The sequence below is a fragment of the Rhinopithecus roxellana genome, chromosome 8 (assembly GCF_007565055.1).
Source record: "Rhinopithecus roxellana isolate Shanxi Qingling chromosome 8, ASM756505v1, whole genome shotgun sequence".
Classification (NCBI taxonomy): domain Eukaryota; kingdom Metazoa; phylum Chordata; class Mammalia; order Primates; family Cercopithecidae; genus Rhinopithecus; species Rhinopithecus roxellana.
Window position 1 is genome coordinate 107,988,746 of NC_044556.1, and position 26,278 is coordinate 108,015,023.

The following is a 26,278-nucleotide window of genomic DNA, read 5'->3' on the forward strand; positions in this document are numbered from 1 at the left end:
TCCCTCCCTTGAAATACCCACTCTGTGGTAAGCCAGCTTTTGTATAAGAAGTCTGACTACCCTGAAATGGCCATGCTCTGCCATAATCACATGGAAAGGAATCATGTAAATAGATAGATGCCTGGTAGGCCCCTGCAGTTTCAGCCACTTGATCTGAGATTTTAGATTTGTAAGCAAGCATGTTACATGTTCAGGCTTGTCACGTCTCCTAAGAACTATATTCAATGCATTCAATTACATTTAATGCAGTGAGATACTGGTTTAACAATTCATTCTTTTAAAATGTCTTTGGAATTATAAAATTATATATTAAAAATGCTTCCCAACTTTATATTGCCCTAATTTAGATGCTAATGTAAATACTGTAATGCATCCTTCTTGACTTGGGAATTTTGAAAAAGCATTGCATGAAAGACAGGATTCTGATATAACCTACATAATATATTAATAACTAAAATAGTTGGCAAAGAAATTAGCTTGTCAGACACCTGACAATAAAGATGTTTATATACCTAAAAACTACGTAAAATTTTAAAAATCATCACTATGAATATGAAATGATAATTAAATTAATTTTAAAATCAGCCAGATCACACCTCCGTAAATTAGTAAGGAGAACTGGTGCTTTTGTCTTATGTGAATTTAAAATGAGATAATTTTGGTTCACTGATAACAAAATGGCAGCCAAATGAGAAATCTGAATAACCATGAGAATCTCAAGAAAGGCATGAAACTGAAAGCCACATTGCAAAAAAATCAAATACACATTTTCAAAGAAATTAATCTAGAGTTTACAACAAACTAAGTATGGACAAAAATAGTAGCACACAACTGAAACTGTTGGCCTCATTACAACCTACATAAAGAAAATAGAGGAATGTGAAGAATTTATCAGATGAATAGCATTTCTACACAATGATTTTCCTTTACTCCCCTAATGAATCTTTAACTTCAGGAAATTTCAGACTTGAGAGAGACCTGCAGAGGTCCAACAAATAAGCCTGAAATAAATGAAGCTATGAGTAAGATTTTGGAAACAAGTCCTAAGTAGAGACTTCCTAAACCAAAGGAAACAAAAACAGCTCCTTAGTCAATTTTGTCTACTTTATTCTCCCAGGATATTTTTCTGTTTCCCATGTAAATTTAGTAACATTTAAGGAATAAAAAGAGAGCTGCTTGGATATATTAGCAGTATGATTGGTCATATTACTAGATAGATCTTACAATCAGTTCTACAAATGCCCCCACCGAAATTGCACTGAACTCACTCTTACAACCTTGTTCTACTGGGCTCCAAACCAGCCCTTGTATATTCTGTACCACAGCCAAGGTGCATACCTTGTACCAACCCAGAAAAGGAAGAATCCCTGGTAGTCTCCCGAGGAACTATTAGATGTCAAATCCAATGAACAATTCTCAGTTATCATTGTACAGGATTTAATATACTCTGTTGTACCTAATCTCTCCTTAACTTCTAAGGCTTCTCTTGTCTGGCTCCACCTGCCCAGGATCCTCCTTAGGCTTCTCTCTGCATCTGCACCTCCAGACTAAAGTCTCACTGCATCTACAGCTGTGTCCATAGCGTGTCTTACTCTGGCATGTCCAGGCACCATTCTTGGCCACTGATGTTCTAACTGTACATACTTTCCTCACATTGGATATTTCCTCACTTCCTGGGTTTTAGCATTGCTCATGATGCCTACTTGTATCTCTGACTTAACTCTCCCCACTCCTTGGTTGCCACACTAGGTGCTTCAAATATAGCAGGATCTGCATAACTCATTCTTCTTCCTGAATTCTCTATTTTTATAAATACTCCAGTATCCACAATTCCCCAAGCAGCAAACAGGAAATCGTATGATACTTCTCTGTGTATTTATTCATTAAATCCTGGTGATTCTAACACCTAAATATTACTAGAATTTGATTCCTTCTAACACTGCCTCAATTAATAACTTTATCTTTTATTTTTTATTTATTTATTTTTTTTTTCTGAGATGGAGTTTTGCTCCTGTTGCCCAGGCTGGAGTGCAATGGCACAATCTGGGCTCATCGCAACCTCCGCCTCCCAGGTTCAAGCAATTCTCCTGCCTCAGCCTCCTGAGTAGCTGGGATTACAGGCATGCACCACCAGGCCTGGCTAATTTTGTATTTTTAGTCGAGACGGGGTTTCTCCATGTTGGTCAGGCTGGTCTCGAACTCCTGACCTCAGGTGATCCACCCACCTCCGCCTCCCAAAGTGCTGGGATTACAGGCATGAACCACCGCATCCGACGACCTTATCATTTTTATAATTGAATTACTGAAAACCTTCTAACTACAGCAGCCTCCCAAGTATTTTCCTTGCTTCCACTTTTGTCCTCTCTACTTCAAGCTTTATACTGCTAAGTATTCTTTCTAAACATTTCCCCAAAGAAATTCTTCCATGATGCTCCACTGCCTTCATCTACATGACTGGAGAGTGAAGATCTGTCTTAATGTGATTCTGACTACCTGTGCAGACTCTCTGGCTTTCCTCTGCAGAACTCTACGCATTTTCCATACTGTGCTGTATTCAGGGAGTGGGGGAATCTGTCTGCTCCTGTGTACTCTACACATGCCATTTTACCTGTGTAGGAATGCTCTCCTTCCCAACCTTAGTGCTATAACGTGTAGTTATTCTTACGTCTTAGCTTAGCAACCACTTTTTAAGAAGAGTTTCCTACTCTGGCACCCTTTGCCTTCCTTTCCTCTGCTCCTTGAGATTCATTAAAGTGCTCATTTTCTCCATGCACAGTAACCAGTATTATCAGAGCAATCATGTCACTGTAGTGTATACAAGTATTTTCTCATCTATCTCCCCAGTTAGTCACTCATCAAAGGAAAATACTAGGTTCTCCTTACTTATGAATCTTTGAGGTCTAGCCCACAGAAGTTGATCATTAAATATTTAATAGATGAATGAACTATAATGTACTAGATTATAAAGTTAATCATAAAGTATCAAAAATAATCAAATCATTCCCAAACATTCCTTAGAACGGTATTACACTGGAGACCGACATACTGTCATCTCTTGACATAGGTAAACCCAGGATGTTTTTCTGTCTTTGGTACAAGAATATAGTCTTTTTTCTTTTCTTTTGAGACAGAGTCTCACTCTGTTGCCCACACTGGAGTGCGGTAACACAACCATGGCTCCCTATAACCCTGAGTTCCTGGGCTCAAGTGAACTTCCCACCTCAGCTTTCCTGATTAATTTACTAGGACTATAGGCACACATCACCATGCATGGCTTTTTTTTTTTTTTTTGACAAGGGATCTCACTATGTTGGCCAGGCTGGTCTCAAACTCCTGGCCTCAAGGAATCCTCCTGTCTCAGCTGCCCAAAGCACCAGAATTACAGGCATGAGCCACCAGGCCTGGCCAGAATATAGTTTCTCTAAATGAACACCTGCAGTTACAATGCACTCAATGACATTTTATGAAAGCTTTGTATTTTAAAACACCAGAGTTTATATTGCATGAAGCTCTATGCATGGAAAGCAGGAAGTAACAAGGAGTAAAGAATAGCAAATTTATATGTCTCATCCTAAGGTCATTCTGTAAATACACTCATCGAGAAGAAGAGCAGAATAATCACATCATTTAAATCAACTTGTCTATCTCAGCTATACCTTATTGAGCCCACTTCTTTGAATTCACATAAATTACATGCAACTATGATGAAATTCCATTGTACCAATACGACCGTAAGAAGTTAAGGTTGATTTTTCACAGCCAACAATTCTCTCACAATTCACTTCCATCAAGAAGTTTTAGTGCTCTAAATACAGTCATGCATCACTGAACAACTGGAATATGGCCTGAGAAATTTGCTGGTAGGCAATGATACGGTTTGGCTGTGTCCCCACCTAAATCTCATCTTGAACTGCAGTTTCCATAATCCCCATGTGTTGTGGGAGGGACCCAGTGGAAGGTAATTGAATCACAGAACTGGTTACCTCCATGCTGTTCTGCTGACAGTGAGTGAGTTCTGATGAAATCTGATGGTTTTATAAGGGGCTTTTCCACCTTTGCTCAGCACTTCTCTCTCCTGCTCCCATGTGAAGAAGGACATGTTAGCTTCCTCTTCCACCACGATTGTGGGTTTCCTAAGGCCTCTCCAGCCCTGCCGAACTGAGTCAATTAAACTTCTTTCCTTTATAAATTACCCAGTCTCGGGCAGTTCACAGCAGCATGAGAACAGAGAACAGACTAATACAGTATGTTGGTACCATGGAGAGTGTGGTGCTGCTGTAAAGATACCCAAAAATGTAAAAGCAGCTTACTAACCAGGTAACAGGCAAGGCTGGAACAGTCTGGAGGGCTCAAAAGAAGACAGAAGAATGTGAGAAAGTTTGGAACTTCCTAGAGACTTGTTGAATAGCTTTGACCAAAATGCTGACAGTGATATGGACAATGAAGTCCAGGCTGAGGTGGTCTCAGATGGAGATGAGGAACTTACTGGTAAGTGGAGTAAAGGTGACTCTTGCTATGCTTTACCAAAGAGAATGGTGGCATTTTGCCCCTGCCCTAGAGATCTGTGGAACTTTGAACTTGAAGGAAATGATTTGGGGTATCTGGCGGAAGAAATTTCTAAGTGGCAAAGCATTGAAGAGAATGCAGAGAAGTAAAGTTTGGAAAATTTGCAGCTTGACAATACAATAGAAAAGAAAAACCCATTTTGGGGGTTGAAATTCAAGCTCACTGCAAAAGTTTACATAAGTAACAAGGAGCCAGATGTTAATCACCAAGACAAAGGGGAAAATGTCTTCAGGGCATTTCAGAGACCTTTGCAGCAGCCCCTCCCATCATAGGCTCAGAGGCCTAGGAGGGAAAAATAGTTTTGTGGGCCAGGGCCAAGGCCCAAAAGTAGGGCCCCCCTACTGCACTGTCCCATGTGCAGCCTTGGGACATGGTGCCCTGCATCCCAACTGCTTCAGTCCCAACTGTGGCTAAAAGGGGCCAATGTACAGCTCAGGCCATTACTTCAGAGGGTGCAAGCCCCAAGCATTGGCAGCTTCCATGTGGTGTTGGTCCTGCTGGTGTGCAGAAGACAAGAATTAAGGTTTGGGAACCTCCACCTAGATTTCAGAGGATGTGTGGAAACAACTGGATGACCAGTCTGCTGCAGGGGCAGAGTCCTCATGGAGAACCTCTGCTAGGGCACTACAGAAAGGAAATGTGGTGTTGGGGCCCCTACACAAAGTCCCCACTGGGCCCCTGCCTAGTGGAGCTCTGAGAAGAGGGCCACTGTCCTCCACACCCCAGAACGGTCATCTACTGACAGCTTGTACCATGCACCTGGAAAAGCCACAGACACTCAACACCAGCCCATGAAAGTAGCTGGGAGGAGGGCTGTACCCTGTGAAGCCACAGGGGTGGTGCTGCTCAAGGTCACAGGAGCCCACCTCCTGTATCAGCATGATCTGGATGTGAGACATGGAGTTAAAGGAGATTATTTTGGAATTTCAAGGTTTAATGACTGCCCTGTTGGATTTGACTTGCATGGGACCTGTAGCTCCTTTGTTCTGGCCAATTTCTCCGATCTGGAATGGGTGTATTTACCCAATGCCTGTACCCCCATGGTATCTAGGAAGTAACTAACTTGCTTTTGACTTTACAGGCTCATAGTCAGAAGAGACTTGCCTTGTCTCAGATGAGACTTTGAACTTGGACTTCTGGGATATTGATGAAATGAATTAAGACTTTAAGGGGCTGTTGGAAAGGCATGATTGTGTTTTGAAATGTGAGGATATAAGATTTGGGAGGGGCCAGGAGCAGAATGATATAGGTTGGCTGTGTCCCCACTCAAATCTCATCTTGAATTGTAGCTCCCATAATCCCCATGTCATGGGAGGGCCCTGGCAGGAGGTAATTTAATCATGGAGGTGGTTACCACTACACTATTCCTATGATAGTGAGAGAGTTCTCACAAGATTTAATGGTTTTATAAGGAGCTTTTCCCCCTTTGCTCAGCACCTCTTCCTGTCACCATGTAAAGGAGGACATGTTTGCTTCCCCTTCGGCCATGATTATAGGTTTCCTGAGGACTCCCCAGCCCTGCGGACCTTTGAGTCAATTAAACCTCTTTCCTTTATAAATTACCCAGTCTGGGGCAGATTTTTTTGTAGTATGAGAACTAATACAGGCAATTTCATCATTGTGTGAATATCATAGAGTGACTTACACAAACCTAGATGACATATCCTACTACATACCTGGGCTATATGGTATTATAGCCTATGGCTCCTAGGCTACAAACCTGTGCATATTTGTCTTATGGGACTACCACTGTGCTGTCCATCACTGACTGCAACATTGCTACGTGGCATGTGACTAATATTGACAAACACATAAAAATCACAAGCATAATCAAGAGCATGCTAAATCCCTAACTCAAATTATAATTCAAGGTAAACTTTCTTGAGCATAGACTAAAGCAGCTCATCTTAGGGCAAAAACTTGATATAAAAAGATTTGAGTGTGCTGCCATTTGGGTATTTTGAACCTACCAGAGCTTGCTTACAAAAGGCCAATATTCTCAGGCTCAAGTCCTTAGATGCCACACAGATACTATCCCACTGGCTAAGTCGTGGTATTTGTGTGGATTGTGCTAGTGTGAAGTGTTTATGTGTGCTTATTGTTTCCCTTACTTTAATCCTCTCTATTTCAATCCTATTTCAAAAATACAACTACTATGTTTAATACTCTTTCTATAGCAACTAAGTTATCTGCATTTTTTTTTTTTTTTTTTTTTTGAGACAGAGTCTTGCTCTGTCACCCAGGCTGGAGTGCAGTGGCGTGATCTTGGCTCACTGTACCCTCTGCCTCCTGGGTTCAAGCAATTCTCCTGCCTCAGCCTCCCAAGGAGCTGGGATTACAAGCACCCACCACCACACCTGACTAATTTTTTGTATCTTTAGTAGAGATGGGGTTTCATCATGTTGGCCAGGCTGGTCTCGAACTCCTGACCACTCCTGATCTGCCCACCTCAGCCTCCCAAAGTGTTGGGATTACAGGCGTGAGCCACCAGGCCTGGTCGTTTTCTGCATTTTTATAAGGCATCCCTGGGCAGAACAAATGGCAAGGTGAACCCAAAGCAAAACCAAAATTAAAAAAGTTGCCACAAGGATAAACACATTAAGCATAGATTTCCTCCCCAGCCGTGATAAATCAAGAATTGAAATAACCCTACTATACTCCAAGAACTAAATAACTATTTTAAAATACATCTAATAATCTAAAAAAAAAAAGATTGTGAGGTTAAATACACACAATTCTATTTCCTACTAAAGTTATTAAATATAAATAATTTTTCATTTTCTCTGTCTCTCTCTCTCTCTCTCTGTGTGTACCAACACTGTAATTACCTATGCATGTTAAAACTATATACCACATACAGGGAGGCTGAGGTGGGCACTTGAGGCCAGGAGTTCAAGACTAGCCTGGCCAACATGGCCAAACCCCATTTCTACTAAAAATACAAAAATCAGCCAGGTGTGGTGGCACACACCTATAATCCCAGCTACCCAGGAGACTGAGGCATGGGGATCGCTTGAGCCCAGGAGGCAGAAGTTGCAGTGAGCCGAGATCGCACCACTGTACTCCAGACTGGGTGATGGAGTGAGACCCTAGAGAATCAGTTCACTTGCTTCAAAATATTAAATAATATAGTACTTATCTATAGCCCAATGCAAAAGAGAAATTCTGAAGGAAAAAAAAGATATGCTGAACAAGAAAAATAATGTAGGAGTACTAATGCTAAAGAAAATCATCTGGCTAATCTGAAAATCTGCTTTTAGTGTAAAATTTTTTCAATAATCATCAATTAATTCATCTCAAAGTACTCTGGGTTTAGAAAAGAAGTGCAGATGCCAGGTAGTGCCCTCTAGGAAGCTTTCCTTCATTCCATCAAAGTCCCACAATCTATCTATTATGATAGAAGTGATAATTATTTCACACTCAGTATTATTTTTGTACCCTATCTTTCTCCAGTAGATTATAAAGTCTTTCAGGGCAAGATCTATGTTTAATTCAGATTTCTATGCCCTAGATATCTACCAGAGTGCCTTCCACAAAGACTTAATATATATGTATTTTATAAATACAAAGATATCCTCTCCTAAATTTACACTTTCAGCTTTTTTAACAAAACAAACTGTATACTACCTCACTTTCTATTTTTCTTCCTAATCCTCAGTAGTTCCTATTGTACCACTTTTAGCTAACTTCTCTTATCCCTAATCCCTGAGGGAATGTTCATCCATTTGTTCACTTATTCATTCAAATAATCCAATGAATATTTGTCAAGCACCGACTATGTACAAGTAGTGAATAAGATGCTAGAGTTATACTGTGAACACACCTCTTAGGAAGTTAACACTTCGGTGGGAAAGATAGACAAGTAAATAGGTAATTGTAAAACAATGTGAAAACTGCTACTATAGACATGAATACATAATACTGCTTAAAAAATAGAGACACTTAAGAGTGTTTTTCCAAGTTTTTGTCTGTGGACTGTTTTATCTGTCTTATTGTTTCCCTTGGTCATCCATTCATCCCTCCATTTGTCTGTCTACTTTCAACTATTAGATAATACGTATATGTGGCACAAAACACAAAAGATACAGAAAAATACAAAACAGAAAAGTCTTCCTCCATGTTATCCCCAGCCACTCAGTAGATTTTCCCAAAGACAAGCACTGATATCCAGTGAATAATTTCAGAGATATTCGATGCATAGACAAACATATATACACATGTTCACAATCTAATTTTAATACAACAGAAGTATGCTTTATACTCTGTCTGCACCTAGTTTTTTTTTAACTTCTATAAATGCCCATAGTGAGCTGTCTCATCATTCTTTTAGATGGATATAGAGATTCCACTGCATGAATATAACTTTATTTAAGCAGACTCCTTACTGAATGCTCATTTAAAGTACTACAATGCTGCAATGAGTATATTTATCTATATATCATTCTGTAGTGCATCTGTATGTCTGCAGGACAAATTCATAGAAATGAAATTGCTGAGTCCAAGTATAAGCGCATTTTAAATTTTGATAGATACTGACATAGAGGTTTCATCAATTTCATTTCCACCTCCATAACTTAAATCATAATCTTTAAGGGAATGGCTGCCAAAACTGCATCCACAGTTCTGACTATTCACTCTCCATCATAGTTCCACATACATATTACTTTAAAAGCTTAGGAAAAACTTTTTCAAAACCAAATTTATAAGGTTAACATGTTCTTCGTAACTGCACTGTATCTCCTAAGGCTCCCAAATTCCAACCAAAAATCACTTTTCATTGTACCTTTTTGTTTCTACCAAGATCTAATTAATTGGTCATTAAGATGTAACAATATGGCCAGGTCCGATGGCTCACGTCTGTAATCCTAGCCCTGTGAAAGGCTGAGGTGGGTGCATCACTTGAGGCCAACAGTTCAAGACCAGCCTAGGCAACATGGCAAAACCCTATCTCTACAAAAAAATACAGAAATTAGCCAGGCATGTTGATGCATGCCGTAGTCCCAGCTACACAGAAGGCTGTGATGGGAGGATTGCTTAAGCTTAGGAGGTGGAAGTTGCAGTGAGCAGAGATGGCACCACTGCAATCTAGTCTGAATGACAGAGAGAGACCCCATCTCAAAAAAAAAAAAAAGATGCCCCAATCCTACAGGTTCACAACATCCATTTTCTTCACATTTTCTCAGACATCTTACTGCAAGGGCCCAGTTCTGTATGCTTGGGTTATTATTATTTAATTATCTTGTCCTATCACCCACCAGTGATTCTCCCCATCCCATCTTCTCTGCCTGAAACAACTTCTCGATTCAGTTCCCTGGGTGAAATCTCATTAAACCTACCCTAAGTGCTAGATCATCCACAAAGCATTTTCTTTTATGATTTTATTAGAACTTAAGTCTTTCACTACATTCTAATTTGTAATACACTAAGGAAATTTACATACTCCTTCACAGCAAGGATAACATCTTAACACATTTTCATAAACCCATACTGCCTAGGCACTCAAAATGTGTTTACCAAATTAACGAATTAAGTTTTGGGTTTTAATTTTTTTTTTTATTTTTATTTTGAGACAAGGTATTGCTCTGTCACCCAGGCTGGAGTGCAGTGGCATGATCACGGCTCACTGCAGCCTAAACCTCCCAGGCTCAAGTGATCCTCCCGCCTCAGCTCCTGAGTAGCTGGGAGTACAGCAGCTGGGAGTGTGCCAATACGTCCAGGTAATTTTTTAATTTTTTGTAGAGACAGGCTCCCACGAAGTTGCCCAGGCTGGTCTCAAACTCCTCTGCTCAAGTGATTCACCTGCCTCAGCCTCCCCAAGTGCTGGGATTACAAGTCTGAGCCACTATGCAAGCCCTGAGTGAATGAAGTTTTGCAACAAACAAATTCCTGCAAATCAGATAATTCTACAGGAAAAAAAATTCCCTAAAGGATATTTAATTATTTATTTTGGAAAATAAAAATATTTTAAGTTCATGAGACACAGACCTTATTTAACAATTAAATTTATTTCAGAAAGTCCACAATAAAAATATTTCCAGTTAGCCTTTCCAGTAAATTTACTTTTCCCTCACATTGACTGTGATCAAAACCAAGGAAGAGAAAGGAAAAGAAATAAAGGAATGACTGAAATGTGCTAATAAAAATTACAAAATTTATCTCCAAAACTGTAAGATATTGTCAGTCTCTTAAATATTGTCATGGTAGGCTGGGCGCAGTGGCTTATACCTGTAATCCCAGCACTTTGGGAGGCTAAGGCAGACGGATCATGAGGTCAGGAGATCAAGACCATCCTGGCTAACACGGTGAAACCCCATCTCTACCAAAAATATAAAAATTAGCGGGGCGTGGCGGTGCGCCCCTGTAGTCTCAGCTATTCGGGGGGCTGAGGCAGGAGAATCGCTTGAACCCGGGAGGCAAAGGTGATAGTAAGCTTAGATTGCACTGCTGCACTCCAGCCTGGCAACAGAGCGAAACTCTGTCTCAAAAAAAAAAAAAAGCCTGTAATCCCAGCACTTTGAGAGGCCGAGGCGGGCGGATCACGAGGTCAGGAGATCGAGACCATCCTAGCTAACACGGTGAAACCCCGTCTCTACTAACAAATACAAAAAATTAGCCAGGCGTGGCAGTGGGCACCTGCAGTCCCAGCTACTCGGGAGGCTGAGGCAGGAGAATGGCGTGAACCCAGGAGACAGAGCTTGCAGTGAGCCGAGATCGCACCACTGCACTCCAGCCTGGGCGACAGAGCGAGACTACGTCTCAAAAAATATATACTTAAAAATATTTAAAAATATATATATTTAAAAATATATATAGTCATAGTACTCTAACTACTATAAAGAAGAAGAGAAAACTCAGCCATAATGTGCCCATGGACTATTGTTCCAATGAGTTTAGAATATGGGTAAAATAACTTTTCACAATGTTCGCAGCCTACTTGAAAAGAAACTTTGTAAAACATAATAAATCCTATATTTCTGGTTTTCAAAATCTAATAACATGGTTTCAAAAATCATACTTCTGTTAAAACTTTTTACATTTAAAAACACAGGAAAAAGAATATTATGCTTTCCAACATATAAATGTAGTTACATAAAAACAATCATTACATCTCATCAGAAATAATTTCCTCCCACCCATTCAATAGTATTAAGAGCTACACAAATTCCTATCAAGAAATGGAGAACTGCTATATTAAACTTGCATTTTAAGTAATGTTTTTAAAATAATGAAAATACTACCATGCAAATACTGGATTTACTTCATGACTCACCTCTCCCCCATTAACATATTCCATCACAAAACACAAACGGTCTTTTGTCTGGAAGGAATATTTCAAGGACTTGAAATAAAAAAAAAGAAAAAATGTTATATTATAATCCTGTATTCTTATAATAATAATTGTACTAAAAATAGAACACTTAGAAATAGTAAGCATGACTGATGAAAAGAATTGTAATTGTTTCTTAAGAGTTTATTTACCACTTAAAAGTGCTTAAGAGTTTATGAGAAACATAAAACAAATGTTTAGTTCACAATAGGTATTATTACAAGAAAAATTAAAATTAAAATTTCAAGTAAAAGTAAACTTAATTTCAACAAGCACTTCTCAATCTAATGTGCCACTGATTTGAAGCTGCATTAGTACTCGAGGTGCTCATCCATGCAACCTCACAGTGTGGCCAACAAATTGCGCTAGTTGAAGCTCCTTAGGAATCTAGCTACAGTTGTTAAACTCAGGTTTCTAATACAATGACAACATCACTTTTTGCATATTGACTGCATAACAGAACCCAACCCAACAGAGTTGGTTTATATAATTTTGTAGGTTATATATAGGTTATTAAAAAAATACCAAAAGGCTATCTTATTATACTAGACAATAAATACACCAAAAAAGGTAGCAAAGTAAGCCTAGGTATCTACTGACAGCTCTGAAAATGTCTATTTCAGATATTCCAAATAGTGCAAAGGGTTCCACTTTTGAAAGTCTAGCTATTATTTTTAATCTCAATATAGTTCATTGGAACGAGGAAAATACAGAAACTACCAATTATCCCTATATTACAAGGAATCTAAGAACAGAACTAAAAAATCCAGTTTCTTTCAAAACAACTACATTGTAGGCATATCATATAATCACAGTTTATTCTCTGTCTCGTGAAAAAAACGTAGCATGGCTTATCCCCCTCTAATGTATTTAGCATTCCCATATTTCTTAAAGTACTCTATCCCTCAAAGAAGTCTCATTGCTATAAAATATTTTCAATAAACATTTCTGCCTTTCATATTTGAAGAAATGCTTCTGATCATTAAAATATTTATCAGAAGCCAATAAAACAAACATAAAATCTTGACACTTAAGAAATTTTTAAAAATCTGTCATCTCCTCAATAGTCTCCTTAAAACGCCAGAGGTAATCTATTAATTCTATGGTTTGTTTTTGTTTTTAACGGCAAGAGATTCATGGGAGAAAAAAAATTCTCAAAAAAAGTAATAAATGCATAATGGGAAGAATTATCAATGCATACATACTGTAAAAATCCATACATTCTAATAAGTTATAGGAAATTTGACTATGGTCTTTTTTTTTTTTTTTTTTTTGGAGACGGAGTCTCGCTCTGTCGCCCGGCCTGGAGTGCAGTGGCCGGATCTCAGCTCACTGCAAGCTCCGCCTCCCAGGTTCCCGCTATTCTCCTGCCTCAGCCTCCCGAGTAGCTGGGACTACAGGCGCCCACCACCTCGCCCGGCTAGTTTTTTGTATTTTTCAGTAGAGACGGGGTTTCACCATGTTAGCCAGGATGGTCTCGAACTCCTGACCTCGTGATTCGCCCGTCTCGGCCTCCCAAAGTGCTGGAATTACAGGCTTGAGCCACCGCGCCCGGCCGACTATGGTCTTTCCACAAAGAAAATGGGTATCTAAATGAATAGTATTTTTCACAATTTAATTTCTAACACAAAATTCCTTAAATTTCAAATGTTATAACATCTGTCCTCTAGTCACTTACTGTTAAAAAGGGATGTCTAGTGTTCTTTAATACTCTGCTTTCAGTTAGAGTGTGTGCCACTTCATCCTACAAAAGAAAAAAAGCAAACCTTCAATATATGTTTTGAGCACTGATAATAATAATTTCACTATTTCTCTAAAATTGTAAGCGGTTAAGCCCAGAGATTGAAAAGGATTTTAAAACACAGTGGCATGCCTCCTTTACCACTCAGCATTCTCTCCACCAAAATACAAAAAAAACTCAAATTAATGATTTAATTCATATGGCTGTATAAGTTCATATAAATTCAATCATACTTAATCAAAGTATATCAAGAATGATATAAAAATCAGCCAGAAAATTATCAGGGAGGATTTATCAACTAATATTTCAGCATGAGGTAATTTAATATCTCCATGTTTATAATCCATTTTATTCAGGGGGATGAAAGGATATATTTCACAATAAATATAGAATCTAAAAGTCTCCTACTTTAAAGAAATTAGTTCTTAGAACACAGAATACACAAGCAATATTTAGTTCTAAATTATACATTTTAGAAATAGAAAGGAACAGAGTATAAAAATATATACCTTTCTGCTTGTGGCTTTTTGCTTTTTTAGTTTGTTGTTTAGAGACAAGTTTTTGCTCTGTTGCCCAGGATGGAGTACACTGGTACAATCATAGCTCACTGTAACCGTGAACTCCTGGACTCAAGCATTCCTCCTGCCTCAGCCTCCTGAGTAGCTGGGATTACAGATGTGAGGCGCCATGCCTAGCCTTATGCACTTCCTTGTTTATTTTTTTAGAGATAGGGTCTTGCTATGTTGCCCAGGCTGAGCTCAAATTCCTGAGGATCAAGGAATCCTCCAGCTTCAGACTCCCAAGTACCTGAGGCTACAGGATTTTTTTCCTTTGGTTGCGGTGGGGGCGGGTGTTACACATTTTTTTTTTTTATTTCAATAGTTTTTTGGGAAACAGGTGGTGTTTGGTGATATGAATAAGTTCTTTAGTGGTGATTTCTGAGATTTCGGTGCACCCATCACCTGAGAAGCATACACTGTACCCAATGTGTAGTCTTTTATCCCTCACCCTGCTTCCATCCTTTCCCCCAACTCCCCAAAGTCCACTGTATCTTTCTTATGCTTTTTCGTCCTCATAGCTTAGCTCCAGAGAATACAGGTTTAATGTGCTTCTTTAAAAAATAAAATAAAATAAAATAAAGGCTCACAATCCTCCTACTGTAGGTGATCATTTTAAAATATAAGTATATTTCAAACCAAAAATAAACTAAGAATGTTTTCCCCAACTTTGGGCATAATCTCATATTGCTATCAAAAGCAAACTAGTGTTTTCTCCAACATATGGAGAACTGGAGTTAATGTTTCATATTTTAGAAGTAACACTATCTTAAAGAAGAAACGAAAGGAAGATAACTGCTGAAGCTAACAGAGCATCTCTCTTCTTCAATTCTGGCAAGATCTTAAAGCCCTTGCTGAATCAATTTCTTAACACTATCAGAAAATCAAAATTAGATATAAGAAAGACATGAAAAGTAAAACATCAGGACACTGCATTATATTTGTTACCGTTATAAAAATATTTGACCTTAAACTCAAAAGATAATAACTAGATTAATCAAAGAAGCTAAGATCCTACAACCATTCCCAGAAGGTCAGATCAATTGTGTCTGAACAGAAAGTATAATTAACAACAAGTGAAGGAAAGCATAAACATCAAATCATCTCAGTCTTAGTTGTTTTATAGGAGTCTGTTTTAAGTGCTCAATTTGAAAGCCATTGTCATATCGTACTATAGTCCCTAAGTTAATTAGAATAGCAAACACTGCAAAACAAAATAAATCAGAAGCAGAAATGACACCAGAACTTACTGATTTCCATATGTACTGTGCCCAACATAATGGTAAGCATACAGCAGATACTTAATAAATGTCTATTGAACTGAATTGTGTATCACAGGAAAGAATTCCAAGATGTCAAGTGTGCAAGAGTTCACTTCATTCATTCATCCAGCCAGCCATCCAGTCATCCACCCAACTCCTTCAACACATATGCAACAAGTATCTTCTGGGTATTCATCTGCATATCAGAGACAGGACACTGAAAAAACAGACAAAATTCTCTGCTCTCATGGACCTTTAATTCTACCTACCTGGTGACCAGTGTAACGGGAAAAACCAGAGAAGGGGATACTACTGTCAGTGATCACAGAGGGAGTATGAAATACACGATTAAGCATTATACAAGTGGCTATTTTGTGATATACTGAACCAAGTCCATTCACTTAAAAAAAAAAAAACTGCTGATGTGCACTCACTAATTGCTAAGAATAGTGCTGGTATAAAGTAACTTAATAAAAAAGATAAGATTCCATTGCTCATGGAGTTCACAGGCTAGTGGAAAACACAAGCAAGTAAATTATCCAACTTAAACAATTACTCCTTCTGATAAGTGGTATTAAGGAAAAAGTGGAGGTTATCCACTATTGTCAACGGGGCTGTAAGGGAAAACCAATGCTACTGGAAGAGTGTAAGTTGGATATTGTGATGGTGTGGGACATGGAGAAAGTGATGGGGTGTGGTTAACATAATGTTTGTAAAAGTCTATTCATGTTCTTCTAAGAAGGATCAATTAGGAGAGTATTACAGTACCCCAAGAGAGAAGTGAGGATGGCTTGGACTACTATGGTGGCAGCAGGAACAAGAAAAAGGGGATAGTTTTGAGATATCAAGTTAACAGTAATAATATAAAAGTTACATGCCTCCAACATGAGAGTGAATCATAGAAATTTGTATAGGCAGTTCAGAAAGAAATTCACAGAAGATAACATTTACCTGTTATGGTTTAAGATGTTAAGTGATCTGGGTCAATAAATTAGGAAAAGACTAAGGAAAAGTATGTATGAAATTTATTCGGAAGTAGAAAAGATATTCTAGTGCCTTGAAAAATGTCAGTGGGGTATTACATTCTATTTTGTTAAAACAGGCTTATCACACATAATAGTTATTTCTCTAAATCACTTAGTAAGTTTCATGAGGGAAGACTTTTTTATCCCCTAAATTTGTAATCTGACCACATGCAAGGAACCAAGTAAAGATGTATGGAGGCAAAAGCAAAAACAGTATTTCTTTGTTATGAGAATGGAACTGGAATGAACACCATGTACATATCAAAATGTATTTTCTAACATATTTTATAGCTGATCAGATTCGAATTTCTTCCCATTAATGCATATTTAATGGTACTGTATTTCACATACTAATTAGTTTCTGCTATGAAGATAAGGTATGCGCAAGCTAAAAAGTAAACACAGATGCCAATAATTTTTAATTACAGTTAAAAGCAACATGTCAAAACAAAAAGTTAAAAATAATGGTAGTGAAACAGTGACTAAAACAATGTGATGCCTTTCAAAATATCCATTTGTTGATCATAATTATAAAGAGTTCTAGCAATGCTTGGGTATGCAATATATTTTTTTTCATGGAAAAGCTTTTGAAATACAAATTTACATATATTATCCATGATAAAATAATAAATAATGAACTTTTAAATCTAATTTCTTTCATGGAAAGAAGCATTAGGGGAAATGGGATTTTATTTCTTGAGGCAGAGGAATAGTCTTCCTTTTAATATTTATTTTCCTGATCCTCTCCAATTTATCATTCACCCTCTACTACACATGATCTAAAGTTCTCCTTTCATCTGACCCTCTCAATGTTTTGTGGTAGTTAGGTTATTTGAGGGAATGAGGTGTAGGAGATGGCAAAGAAGAGGAGAAAAAGAAAATTTCTACTCTTAATTATCAAGAACACCACGAGTGTCATCTCCTTTAATCCCTGAACCAACTGATTCCACATCTAAGTTCAACATTAAAGGTCATTTCCACTTCAAAAAACTGCCTTCCATCTTCAGACAACCTACTATTTACTTCACTAGGTACTCTGCTCACATTATTTTCTCCCAAATTGACCACAAATCTAGATGAAATCAAGACACATTCTGTCTAAACCATTTCCTTCATCCACCCAGAGCTACACGTGAGACCTAGAGGAAGACAGGAATCAGGTGGGAGAAACAGGAGGAAGATAGTAGAGAAGTGTTACTTTGGCACATATTTTTTGATACATAATAGTTGTATACATTTTGGGGTTGTTTTATGTTGTTTTGACACATTCCACATGTGTAATGACCAAATCAGGCGTAATGGGGATATTCATCACCTCAAACCTTTAACTTTTCTTTATGCTGGAGACATTCAAATTCTTCTCTTCCAGCTATTTTTAAATACACAGTAGATGGTTGTTAACTATAGTCACCCTACTGAACTATCTAACACTAGGTCTTATTAGAACTATACTTCTGTATCTATTAATCAACTTCATCTCCCCATCCCTGTACCATTCCCAGCCTCTAGGAACAACCAATCTACTTCTACTTTGATGCAATCCCATTTTTTAGCTCCCACATAAGAACAAGAATGTGCATGCAATACTTGTCTTTCTGTGCCTGGCTTATTTAACATAATGGGTTCCATTTCCATCAATGTTGCTGCAAGTGACATGATTTCATTCTTTTTATGGCTAAATAATATTCCACTCTGTATGTTTATCACATTTATCCTTTCAGTCATTGATGGGCACTTAGGTTGATCACATATTTTGGCTGTGGTGAATAGTGCTGCAATAAACCTAAGGGTGGAGATGTCTCCTCGATACCATGATTTCGTTTTGGATATATATATGGTAGTTCTATTTTTAGTTTTTGAGGAACTTTCATATGGTTTTCTATAGTTGCTATACTGATTTACATTCCCACCAACAGCATAGGAGAGTTCATTTTAGCATCTGTGATTTTTTTTTTTTTTTTTTTTTTTGATAAAAGTCATTGTAACTGGGGTGAGATGATGATACGGTCAGGTCCCCACCCAAGTCTCATTTTGAATTGTAATCTCCATAATCCCTAAATGTCGAGGGAGAGACTTTCTGGGAGGTGACTGGATCAGAGGGGCAGTGTACCCCATGCTGTTCTTGTGATAGTGAGTGAATTCTCAGGAGATCTGATGGTGTTATAAGTGTCTGACAGTTTCTCCTTCACACACTCGCTCTTTCTTCACCTGACACCACATAAGACATGCCTCTTCCCCCTTCCACCATGACTGTACGTTTCCTGAGGCCTCCCCAGCCACGCAGAACTGTGAGTCAATTAAACCTCTTTTCTTTATAAACTACCCAGTCTTGGGCAGTTCTTTATAGCAGTGTGAGAATGAACTAATACAGATGATATCACATTGTGGTTTTGATTTGCATTTCCCTGATGATGTGACACACTTTTACAAATTAAACTACAATGATTATCAGTGATTATTATTTACTTTTCCACTGTCTCAACAAGCCATATGTTAGCAACCTATACTTTTTTTTCCCCACCAGAGGAGAGATGTCACACTTATCAAGCTCTAAATTTTGGATTCTAACTTTTGTTTCTTGAAAACTTGAGCACTGGCCCAGATAATGACTTCTAACACTTCTTCCATTCTCCAACTGTCAGACTGTTTTCTGTTCCTTGATTTCTATTCCTTTTTTTTGAAGATTTCTCACCTTGATGGAGAAGATGAAAGCACCATTGTTCTTTGTTAACTACAAACATTATTGCACCTTTCTCGAGCATTGTGTTTGATACTTTGTTCTCGATGCTTCTGTTCCAAATATTCCTTAGATGGAGGGCTACATGAACTCCTTTGACTTCCATCATGATATAATCACTTTGGACTCCCGTCTTTCTTCTGCCTCTCTCATTCGCAGTATTGGGACAAGTTCATCTCTACCCTCTTAACTCTGTATTTCACATCTAAAGATAAATTTACACAAACATATTGACTAACACTATTGGAATCTCCCGCCAATCTCAGTTGAATCTTCTGAGGCCTCTTTCACCCATTGCTACTTAGGTCATTTTTCATTTTCTCAGGATGGTTGTTTCAAATATTTCCCAGGCCTTCTCCCTTGCCTGGTATGTATACTTAAATGTACACACTAACCCTTACCTAGTCAAGCTACTAAGCTAAGACTAGAACCCAGGTCTGTGCTGACTTCTAAGCACAGAGGCTTTTCATTCATTTGTCTCTCTTTATCTCAACCTCACTCGTTCACACTTTCAAAATGCAATCTTACTTCCTACTGAGAAGAGAAGCCATAAACATAACATTTAACACATTTGATTCCTCCTTCCTCCTGAAAACATGTTCTTCTCTTGGGTGCCAGGACATCCTAATCTCTTCATTTTCCTCCTCCTCAGTGACTGTCTTTCCTCAGTCTCAATTGCTGCTTCCTTTGCTCTGAAACCCTTATTCTGTAAGCATCTCCAGGGCTCAGTCCTCAGAACTCTCTTCACTGGGTACACTCTTCCTTTGGTGAACTCATTCAGACTATGGCTCTAATACAGGATATATGCTGACAGACTACCAAATTTATACCTCAAATTTAGACTTCTTTCCTAAACTCAAGAAATGCCTATTTGGCATGGATGTATAATCAATGACATAAACTGGAGTATCTAACAAAAACAGCAAATATGACATGTCTAAAACCTAATTCCAAATCTCCCTTTGAAAAGTTTCTCCTGCAATCAACTTCATTGTAGTGAATGGCAACACCGTGCTTTCAGTTGCTTAGACCAAACATCTTAACAATGATCTCCAACTCCTTTTTTTTTCCGCCCATACTCTACATTCAATCTGTCAGGCAATCCTGTTGGTTCTTCATCAAAATACACCCAAGATCTCATTATCGTCACTACCTCCACTGCTACTACCCTAGTACAAGCCACTATCATCAATTATCTAGATTATTGCTGTAATTAGCAAACTATCTGCTTCCAATCCACAGTCTATTGTCAACACTGCAGCCAAAGTGATACTGAAAACTAGGTTGTGTAACTACACAGCATAAAAATTTCCAAAGGCTTCCCACTTCATTCACAGTAAAAGCCAATATCCTTACAAACAATCCTACACCATTCTTGTTCCACACCATGCTAGACTCCTAGCTATTCAAAGAATGTGTTAGAATGTGCTAAGTAAGCTCCCTCCTCAGGGCCTTCTCAATTGCTATTTCCCCTTGCTGGAACATTCTTCCTTCAAAATATCTAAAGGACTTGCTTCCTGATCTCCTTCAAATGCTTGCTGAAATTTCACCTTTCAGTAAGCCCTTCCATAACCATTCTATTTAAAACTGCATTAAGTCCCAAAAATCACTACCATCATTAATCCCTATTTCCCTACTCCAGTTTTCTCTGTGGTGTGTGTGGAATAGTTTCTTACATACTCTATGGTTTATTTATTTATTATGCGTATTATTTATTCTCTAATTCCTGACTTGAATATAATTTCCCACAGGAGAAGAGTTTGTCAGTTGTATTCTTTCAAATGTTCCCAGTGCCTAGAGCAGTACCTAGCAAATAACTAGGTGTTTGCCGTATATTTACTGAAATAATGAGTGAATGAACTAGTAAATAATGAATAATCTTGTTACATGCTGCTGAAGAACACAAGCTACACAAACTGCATGAAATGATTCTAGAACATAAATCAATGAAATCATACTCCCAACAGAACAATGACAGCTGATGAAGGTATGAAGGTATAGCAGATCAAACCATTATCTGCTTCCTACAATAAACTACAATCATTGATGCAATGTTTAATATGGAGGTTCAAAAGATTATGAAAGAAGAGAACAAAGTAACTGGCTGATCACGTTAAGAGATTTTGGTTAAGATTCACCAGTAAGAACTTAAGAGTCCAAGGAAAAAGAGATGCCAGTAATCAAGCAAATGCATTGGGCTGTTATTTTAATGGCAGAAAAAGGGTAACATATCAGGCCTGGGTTGCCCAAACTCTACACATTCCCAAAAGTCAGTCTTCAGAATTGGCCCTTGGCCAACTCCTGGGAAATGAATTCTGAGCCTCTGAAATATTCTGCCTGGTCAGCGTATTTTTGTATGCTGGAGATCTTGGGCCACATGGTACCAGTTTGACTAGATAGTTTATGCTAACAACAGGATGTATGTTTAACACTTCGTGCCTGATTTTGCTCTGAGAGGTTGGAATCTGAGCATCTCAGGACAGTCATGCAGCTACTGCTTGCCCATGTGACTGACTTCCAATAAAAACCCTGGACACCAAGGCTCAGGTAAGCTTCTTTAGTTGACAACACTTCACAGCTGGGAGAATTAAGTGCATCTGTGACGGTAAATTTTATGTGTCAATGTGACTGGATTAAGGAATACCTACAGAACTGGTAAAGCATCACTAATAAATGTGTCTGTGTTTCCAGAGGAGACTGGAATGTGAATTGATGGACTAAGTGATGAATATTCACCCACAATGTTAGCAGACACCATCCAATCAACTAGGGGCCCAAACAGGGACAAAAAAAGCAAAGAAAAGGTGCTTTCCTGGAACTGGACACTCTTCTTCTCCTGTCCTTGGACACCAGAACTCTAGGCTCTCTGATATTTGGACTCCAGGATTTATACCAACAACGCCACAGTTTCCCACCAAAACCCAGGTTCCCAGCCCTTAGCCTCAGACTAAGAATTACACCATCAGCTTCCCAGGTTCTGAGGTTTTGGAACTTGGACTGAGATACGTTACCAGCATCCCAAGGTCTCCAGCTTCCAGATGGCCTGTCTTGGGAATTTTCAGCCTCCATGATCACATAAGCCAATTTCTCAGTGAATCCTCTCTCATATATGTATATGTATCTGATTGGGTCTCTCTGGAGACCCTTGACTTCACTACATCATCCATGTGACTCCACTGGAAGAAGATACCTTAAAGCTTGCACTTGGTTTCTCCAGGATTTTGTTCCATGTGGTTTTCCCTTTGCTGATTTTAATCTGTACCTTTTCACTATCATAAACAATAACCATGAGTCTTTTCTGAGTCTTGTGAGTCATGACTCACTGAGCCTGAGAGTGGTCTTAGGGACAGCTGACACAGTTGGCATCATAAGTAGGACTCATTAAAGCATGGCAAAAACATTGTTTCAAAAATGGAAGAATGACAGGGCAGACAATGATAAACTCTGATGCCTAAATGGGTATACAGTCACCAGTGGCATGAGACGGCAGCTATACTGTGCTAAGTTACTACATATAGAAGTTGTCAATGGAATTTAGAAATGACAGACCAAAATCTCAAGGACTTAGATCACCAGATACACAAAGAAATGCAAAATGATGAGAAACAAGCTAAACACACAATCCACTGGTAACTTGTACTTTTTTCCCCACATGTAAGATTTTTATTACAATTTGATTTGCATTTTAAAGGAAATTATAAAATGTATCCACTTTTTTTAAAGACAAAAATTTAATTATAAAACATGATAAACTTCCAGGTTAAAATTAGGTTGATTGGAATAACAAACTCTTAAATCACCATTTTCCACCTCCACACCAAGAATAACCATCTAATCAACCATACTATAACAGTGAGATAGCACTGAGACTTGAGTAAATAGGAAAACTAAAGAGCTCTTCCAGCCCCAGACCATGAATATTTTTATGCCTTCTTATAGTGCTGAACGGCAACCACATCATCACCAAAAGTTAAGTCATAACCATTTCACCAAACTTCTCTTATAAAATGTTTCTTTGTCATCCCATTTCTGTATGTGAATGAGTTTGTCTCTACCCAGACTAACAACAAACTTGCAGTTTCTGTCATCTGTAGTGGTTTTATCAAACTCTTCTCCCAGATGGAAACTAACCTCTGTGTTCTTGAACATACTTCGAATCCTGATCACCACCTTTTGTGTCCTTCTTGATTGATAATTACTGTTGATTTGTTCACATTTCCCACCTGCCTAGTGACAAAGCCCATGCCTAGAGCCTTCATGTACTCATCAAAGTTCTGTCGGCCAGCTTCCAAGTATTACAGAAAGCCTCCTCCATCCTTGCCCTTTCCCCACTTTAGAGACAGAAGTGAGGAGCTTCTGGTCTTACTGCCACTGCAGTCTGTTTTTTTTTTTTTTTTTTTCTTTGAGAGGGAGTCTCGCTCTGTCTCCCAGGCTGGAGTGTAGTGGCATGATCTCGGATCACTGCAACCTCTGCCTCCCGGGTTCCAGTGATTCTCCTGCCTCAGACCCTCAAGTAGCTAGGATTACAGGTGCACCTGCCACCAAGCCAAGCTAGTTTTTCGTATTTTTAGTAGAGACGGGGTTTCACCATGTTGGCCAGGCTGGTCTCAAACCCCTGGCCTTGAGTGATTCACCCGTCTTGGCCTCCCAACGTGCTGGGATTACAAATGTGAGCCACTGCGCCTGGCCCAGTGTGCTGTATTTTAAAACAGCTAAAATGAAAGCAAAAGAGAGTGTTAAGGAAATCCTGATGCTCAAAAAGCTCGGATTTTGGTTAAGCTGAGCTATGACTGTTAGCCTCCAGGATACAACCCAGTGGAAAACTATGCTGAAAAAAACGGACAGCATTTCTATGGCCTGTAACCACCAGCAACATTGTCCAAATGGTGGGTGACAAAACCATGATACTACTGGAAGCAGGGGTTATGTGTGAAGGGGTTATCTCGCCTTGTGAATTGGTATTCATCGGGTTCCTGAAAAACAATTAAGAAAAGAGATTGTGAGAGTGACTAACTTGGGAGCAGTATCTTTGATTCTGAATGTTGCAGAATGAAGAAGTCTGCTTGGAGTTGATGCAGGAATCACAACTTACTACTGAACAATCATAGATGGTTGTACATGATCCAAACACACAACAGATTGTTCCTAAAGGGACAGCTAGTCTGCTGGACTGGGTAAAAGCCATTGTGAAATTTGTTTACCCTGAAAAGGGAAATGGTCCTTCCCCTCCTTTAAATGCCAAGTGGCGCTCCATACATTACATAGCTGATAAGCTACATACGCAAACCATGCTGGATTAACTTCATGGTCATCAAGATGTTTGTTCACCCTTAATATGCCCTTTAGATCATGGTAAATACTGTGACTAAAAGGGCCCCTCTATGCCGGCATCTGATATAACTGCTGCAAAATCTATCAATGATCCAAGAAATGTGTCGGATTTGTTGTCTCAGCTTCTTACTATGGGTCTTAGAGATGCTAAGAAAGTAAGACTGAATCACAAGTGAATGGGTAAAGACAAAACAGAGAGTCAAGGAAGTCCCAAGCAGGATGAAATTTTAAACAGTTACTAAGAGATGGGATGAATAAAATGGACACTGATGTTAACACAAAGGTCTTAATGCTGCATTATCAGAAGTTAGGCTTACCAATGGGAGCTCCTCTTAGTCCCCCAACACTGAAGGGCCCTAAACAAACACACTCTATATACCCTAATTTCAAGCAATGCACCAAGCTGGGAGGCAAAAATGACAATGAAGAACCTCAGTCCAAATCATCAGAGGTGATGGGCTACCAAATTAATCAGGATGAGGATTGACACAGAACCAGGGTTTTTTTTTTTTTTAAGTAATCTCCAAGTAGGAACTGAAGGCCATAAGCATACCTGTAGGTACAATAGAAGGTAAAAAGGAAAGCTTCCAGGGGTTCCTGACACAGAATTCAGTGCCTCTGATTCCAAAACCTATTGGTAAAGTCCTAGCAGGGGCAATAATGAGAAAGACAGGATATGAGGATGAAATGGTTGACAGGATTCAATTAAAATTTGGATGAAACTTAGTATGTTTGAATGAATCATGTGAAGTACTTGCATCCACATTACCCGAATATGTTTTGGGGAAGGATATTATTCCGACCAGGGAAAGCTTCAGCTACTATACTGCAGAAATCTTGCTAGTTTTCCCTTCAGTCAGAACATGCTAAATGAGAATCTATGGAACTTGCCCAGCTCACATAGGTTGTTAATCTGAAACAGTATCATGGTTGACCAAAAGAGATTTAGCACATTAATTAACAACATGTTCGACACTGGAGTGCTATTACCAACAAATTCTCTGTGTCGTGCATGAAAAAGGTGAATGACTCATGAAAACTCACAGCAGATAATCAAGACGTGAATCATGTAGTGTCATCTACAGCATCAGCAGTCTCTGACATGGTTTCAGAAGTTCCCAAAATAAAACAACCTAAAAGAGACATACTCAGCCGGACATAGTGGCTCACACCTGTAATCCCAGCACTTTGGGAGGCCAAGGCAGAAGGATCACTTGAGTCCAGGAGTTTGAGACTAGCCTGGGTAACAAAGTGAGACCCTGTTTCAATTTAAAAAAAGAGAGAGACAGAGAGAGAGAGAGAGAGACTAATTGATCTTGCCAATAATTTTTCTTGGTCCCAATCTCAGGAAAAAACCAACTGCACTTTGCCTTCAAGTGGGAATGATCCCAATTTACACTTACTGCACTGCTACAGGTTTATCTGCATTCATCAGCTTACCATTATAATTTGTTTTGAAGGGATTTTGACTTGATACAGGTCCAGAATACAATAATATACTCCAGTGATGACATGATGACGGTACCAGAAACCTAAGAACAAGCTAGGGCTGACCTGAAAATAGTGGTGGCTCACAGGAATACCACAGGCTAGAGGATAAATCCAGCAAATACCCCAGGATCTACCAAACTGAAATTCTTACGAATAACCTCGGCAGGAACCACCCATAACGTTCTATAGGCAACTAAAATTAAATTGCTGTTATTACACAACCATGAAAGTAAGCAAGAAG

At 38.8% G+C, this 26,278-nt stretch overlaps 1 protein-coding gene and 1 pseudogene across 4 annotated transcripts in view; both read right to left on the bottom strand.

The window, feature by feature from the left end:
* The window catches only part of AKT3 (AKT serine/threonine kinase 3), a 375,054-nt gene that overhangs the window by 117,897 nt on the left and 230,879 nt on the right, over nt 1-26,278 (bottom strand). For all 4 annotated transcript variants that reach the window (XM_030935744.1, XM_030935741.1, XM_030935745.1 and 1 more), the window contains 2 exons: nt 13,572-13,637; nt 11,837-11,905 (listed from right to left, as the gene is read on the bottom strand). In XM_030935744.1, the coding sequence (XP_030791604.1) occupies nt 11,837-11,905; nt 13,572-13,637 (135 nt within the window). The remainder of the gene's footprint in view (nt 1-11,836; nt 11,906-13,571; nt 13,638-26,278) is intronic.
* On the bottom strand, nt 23,040-23,530 carry LOC104654185 (annotated as a pseudogene).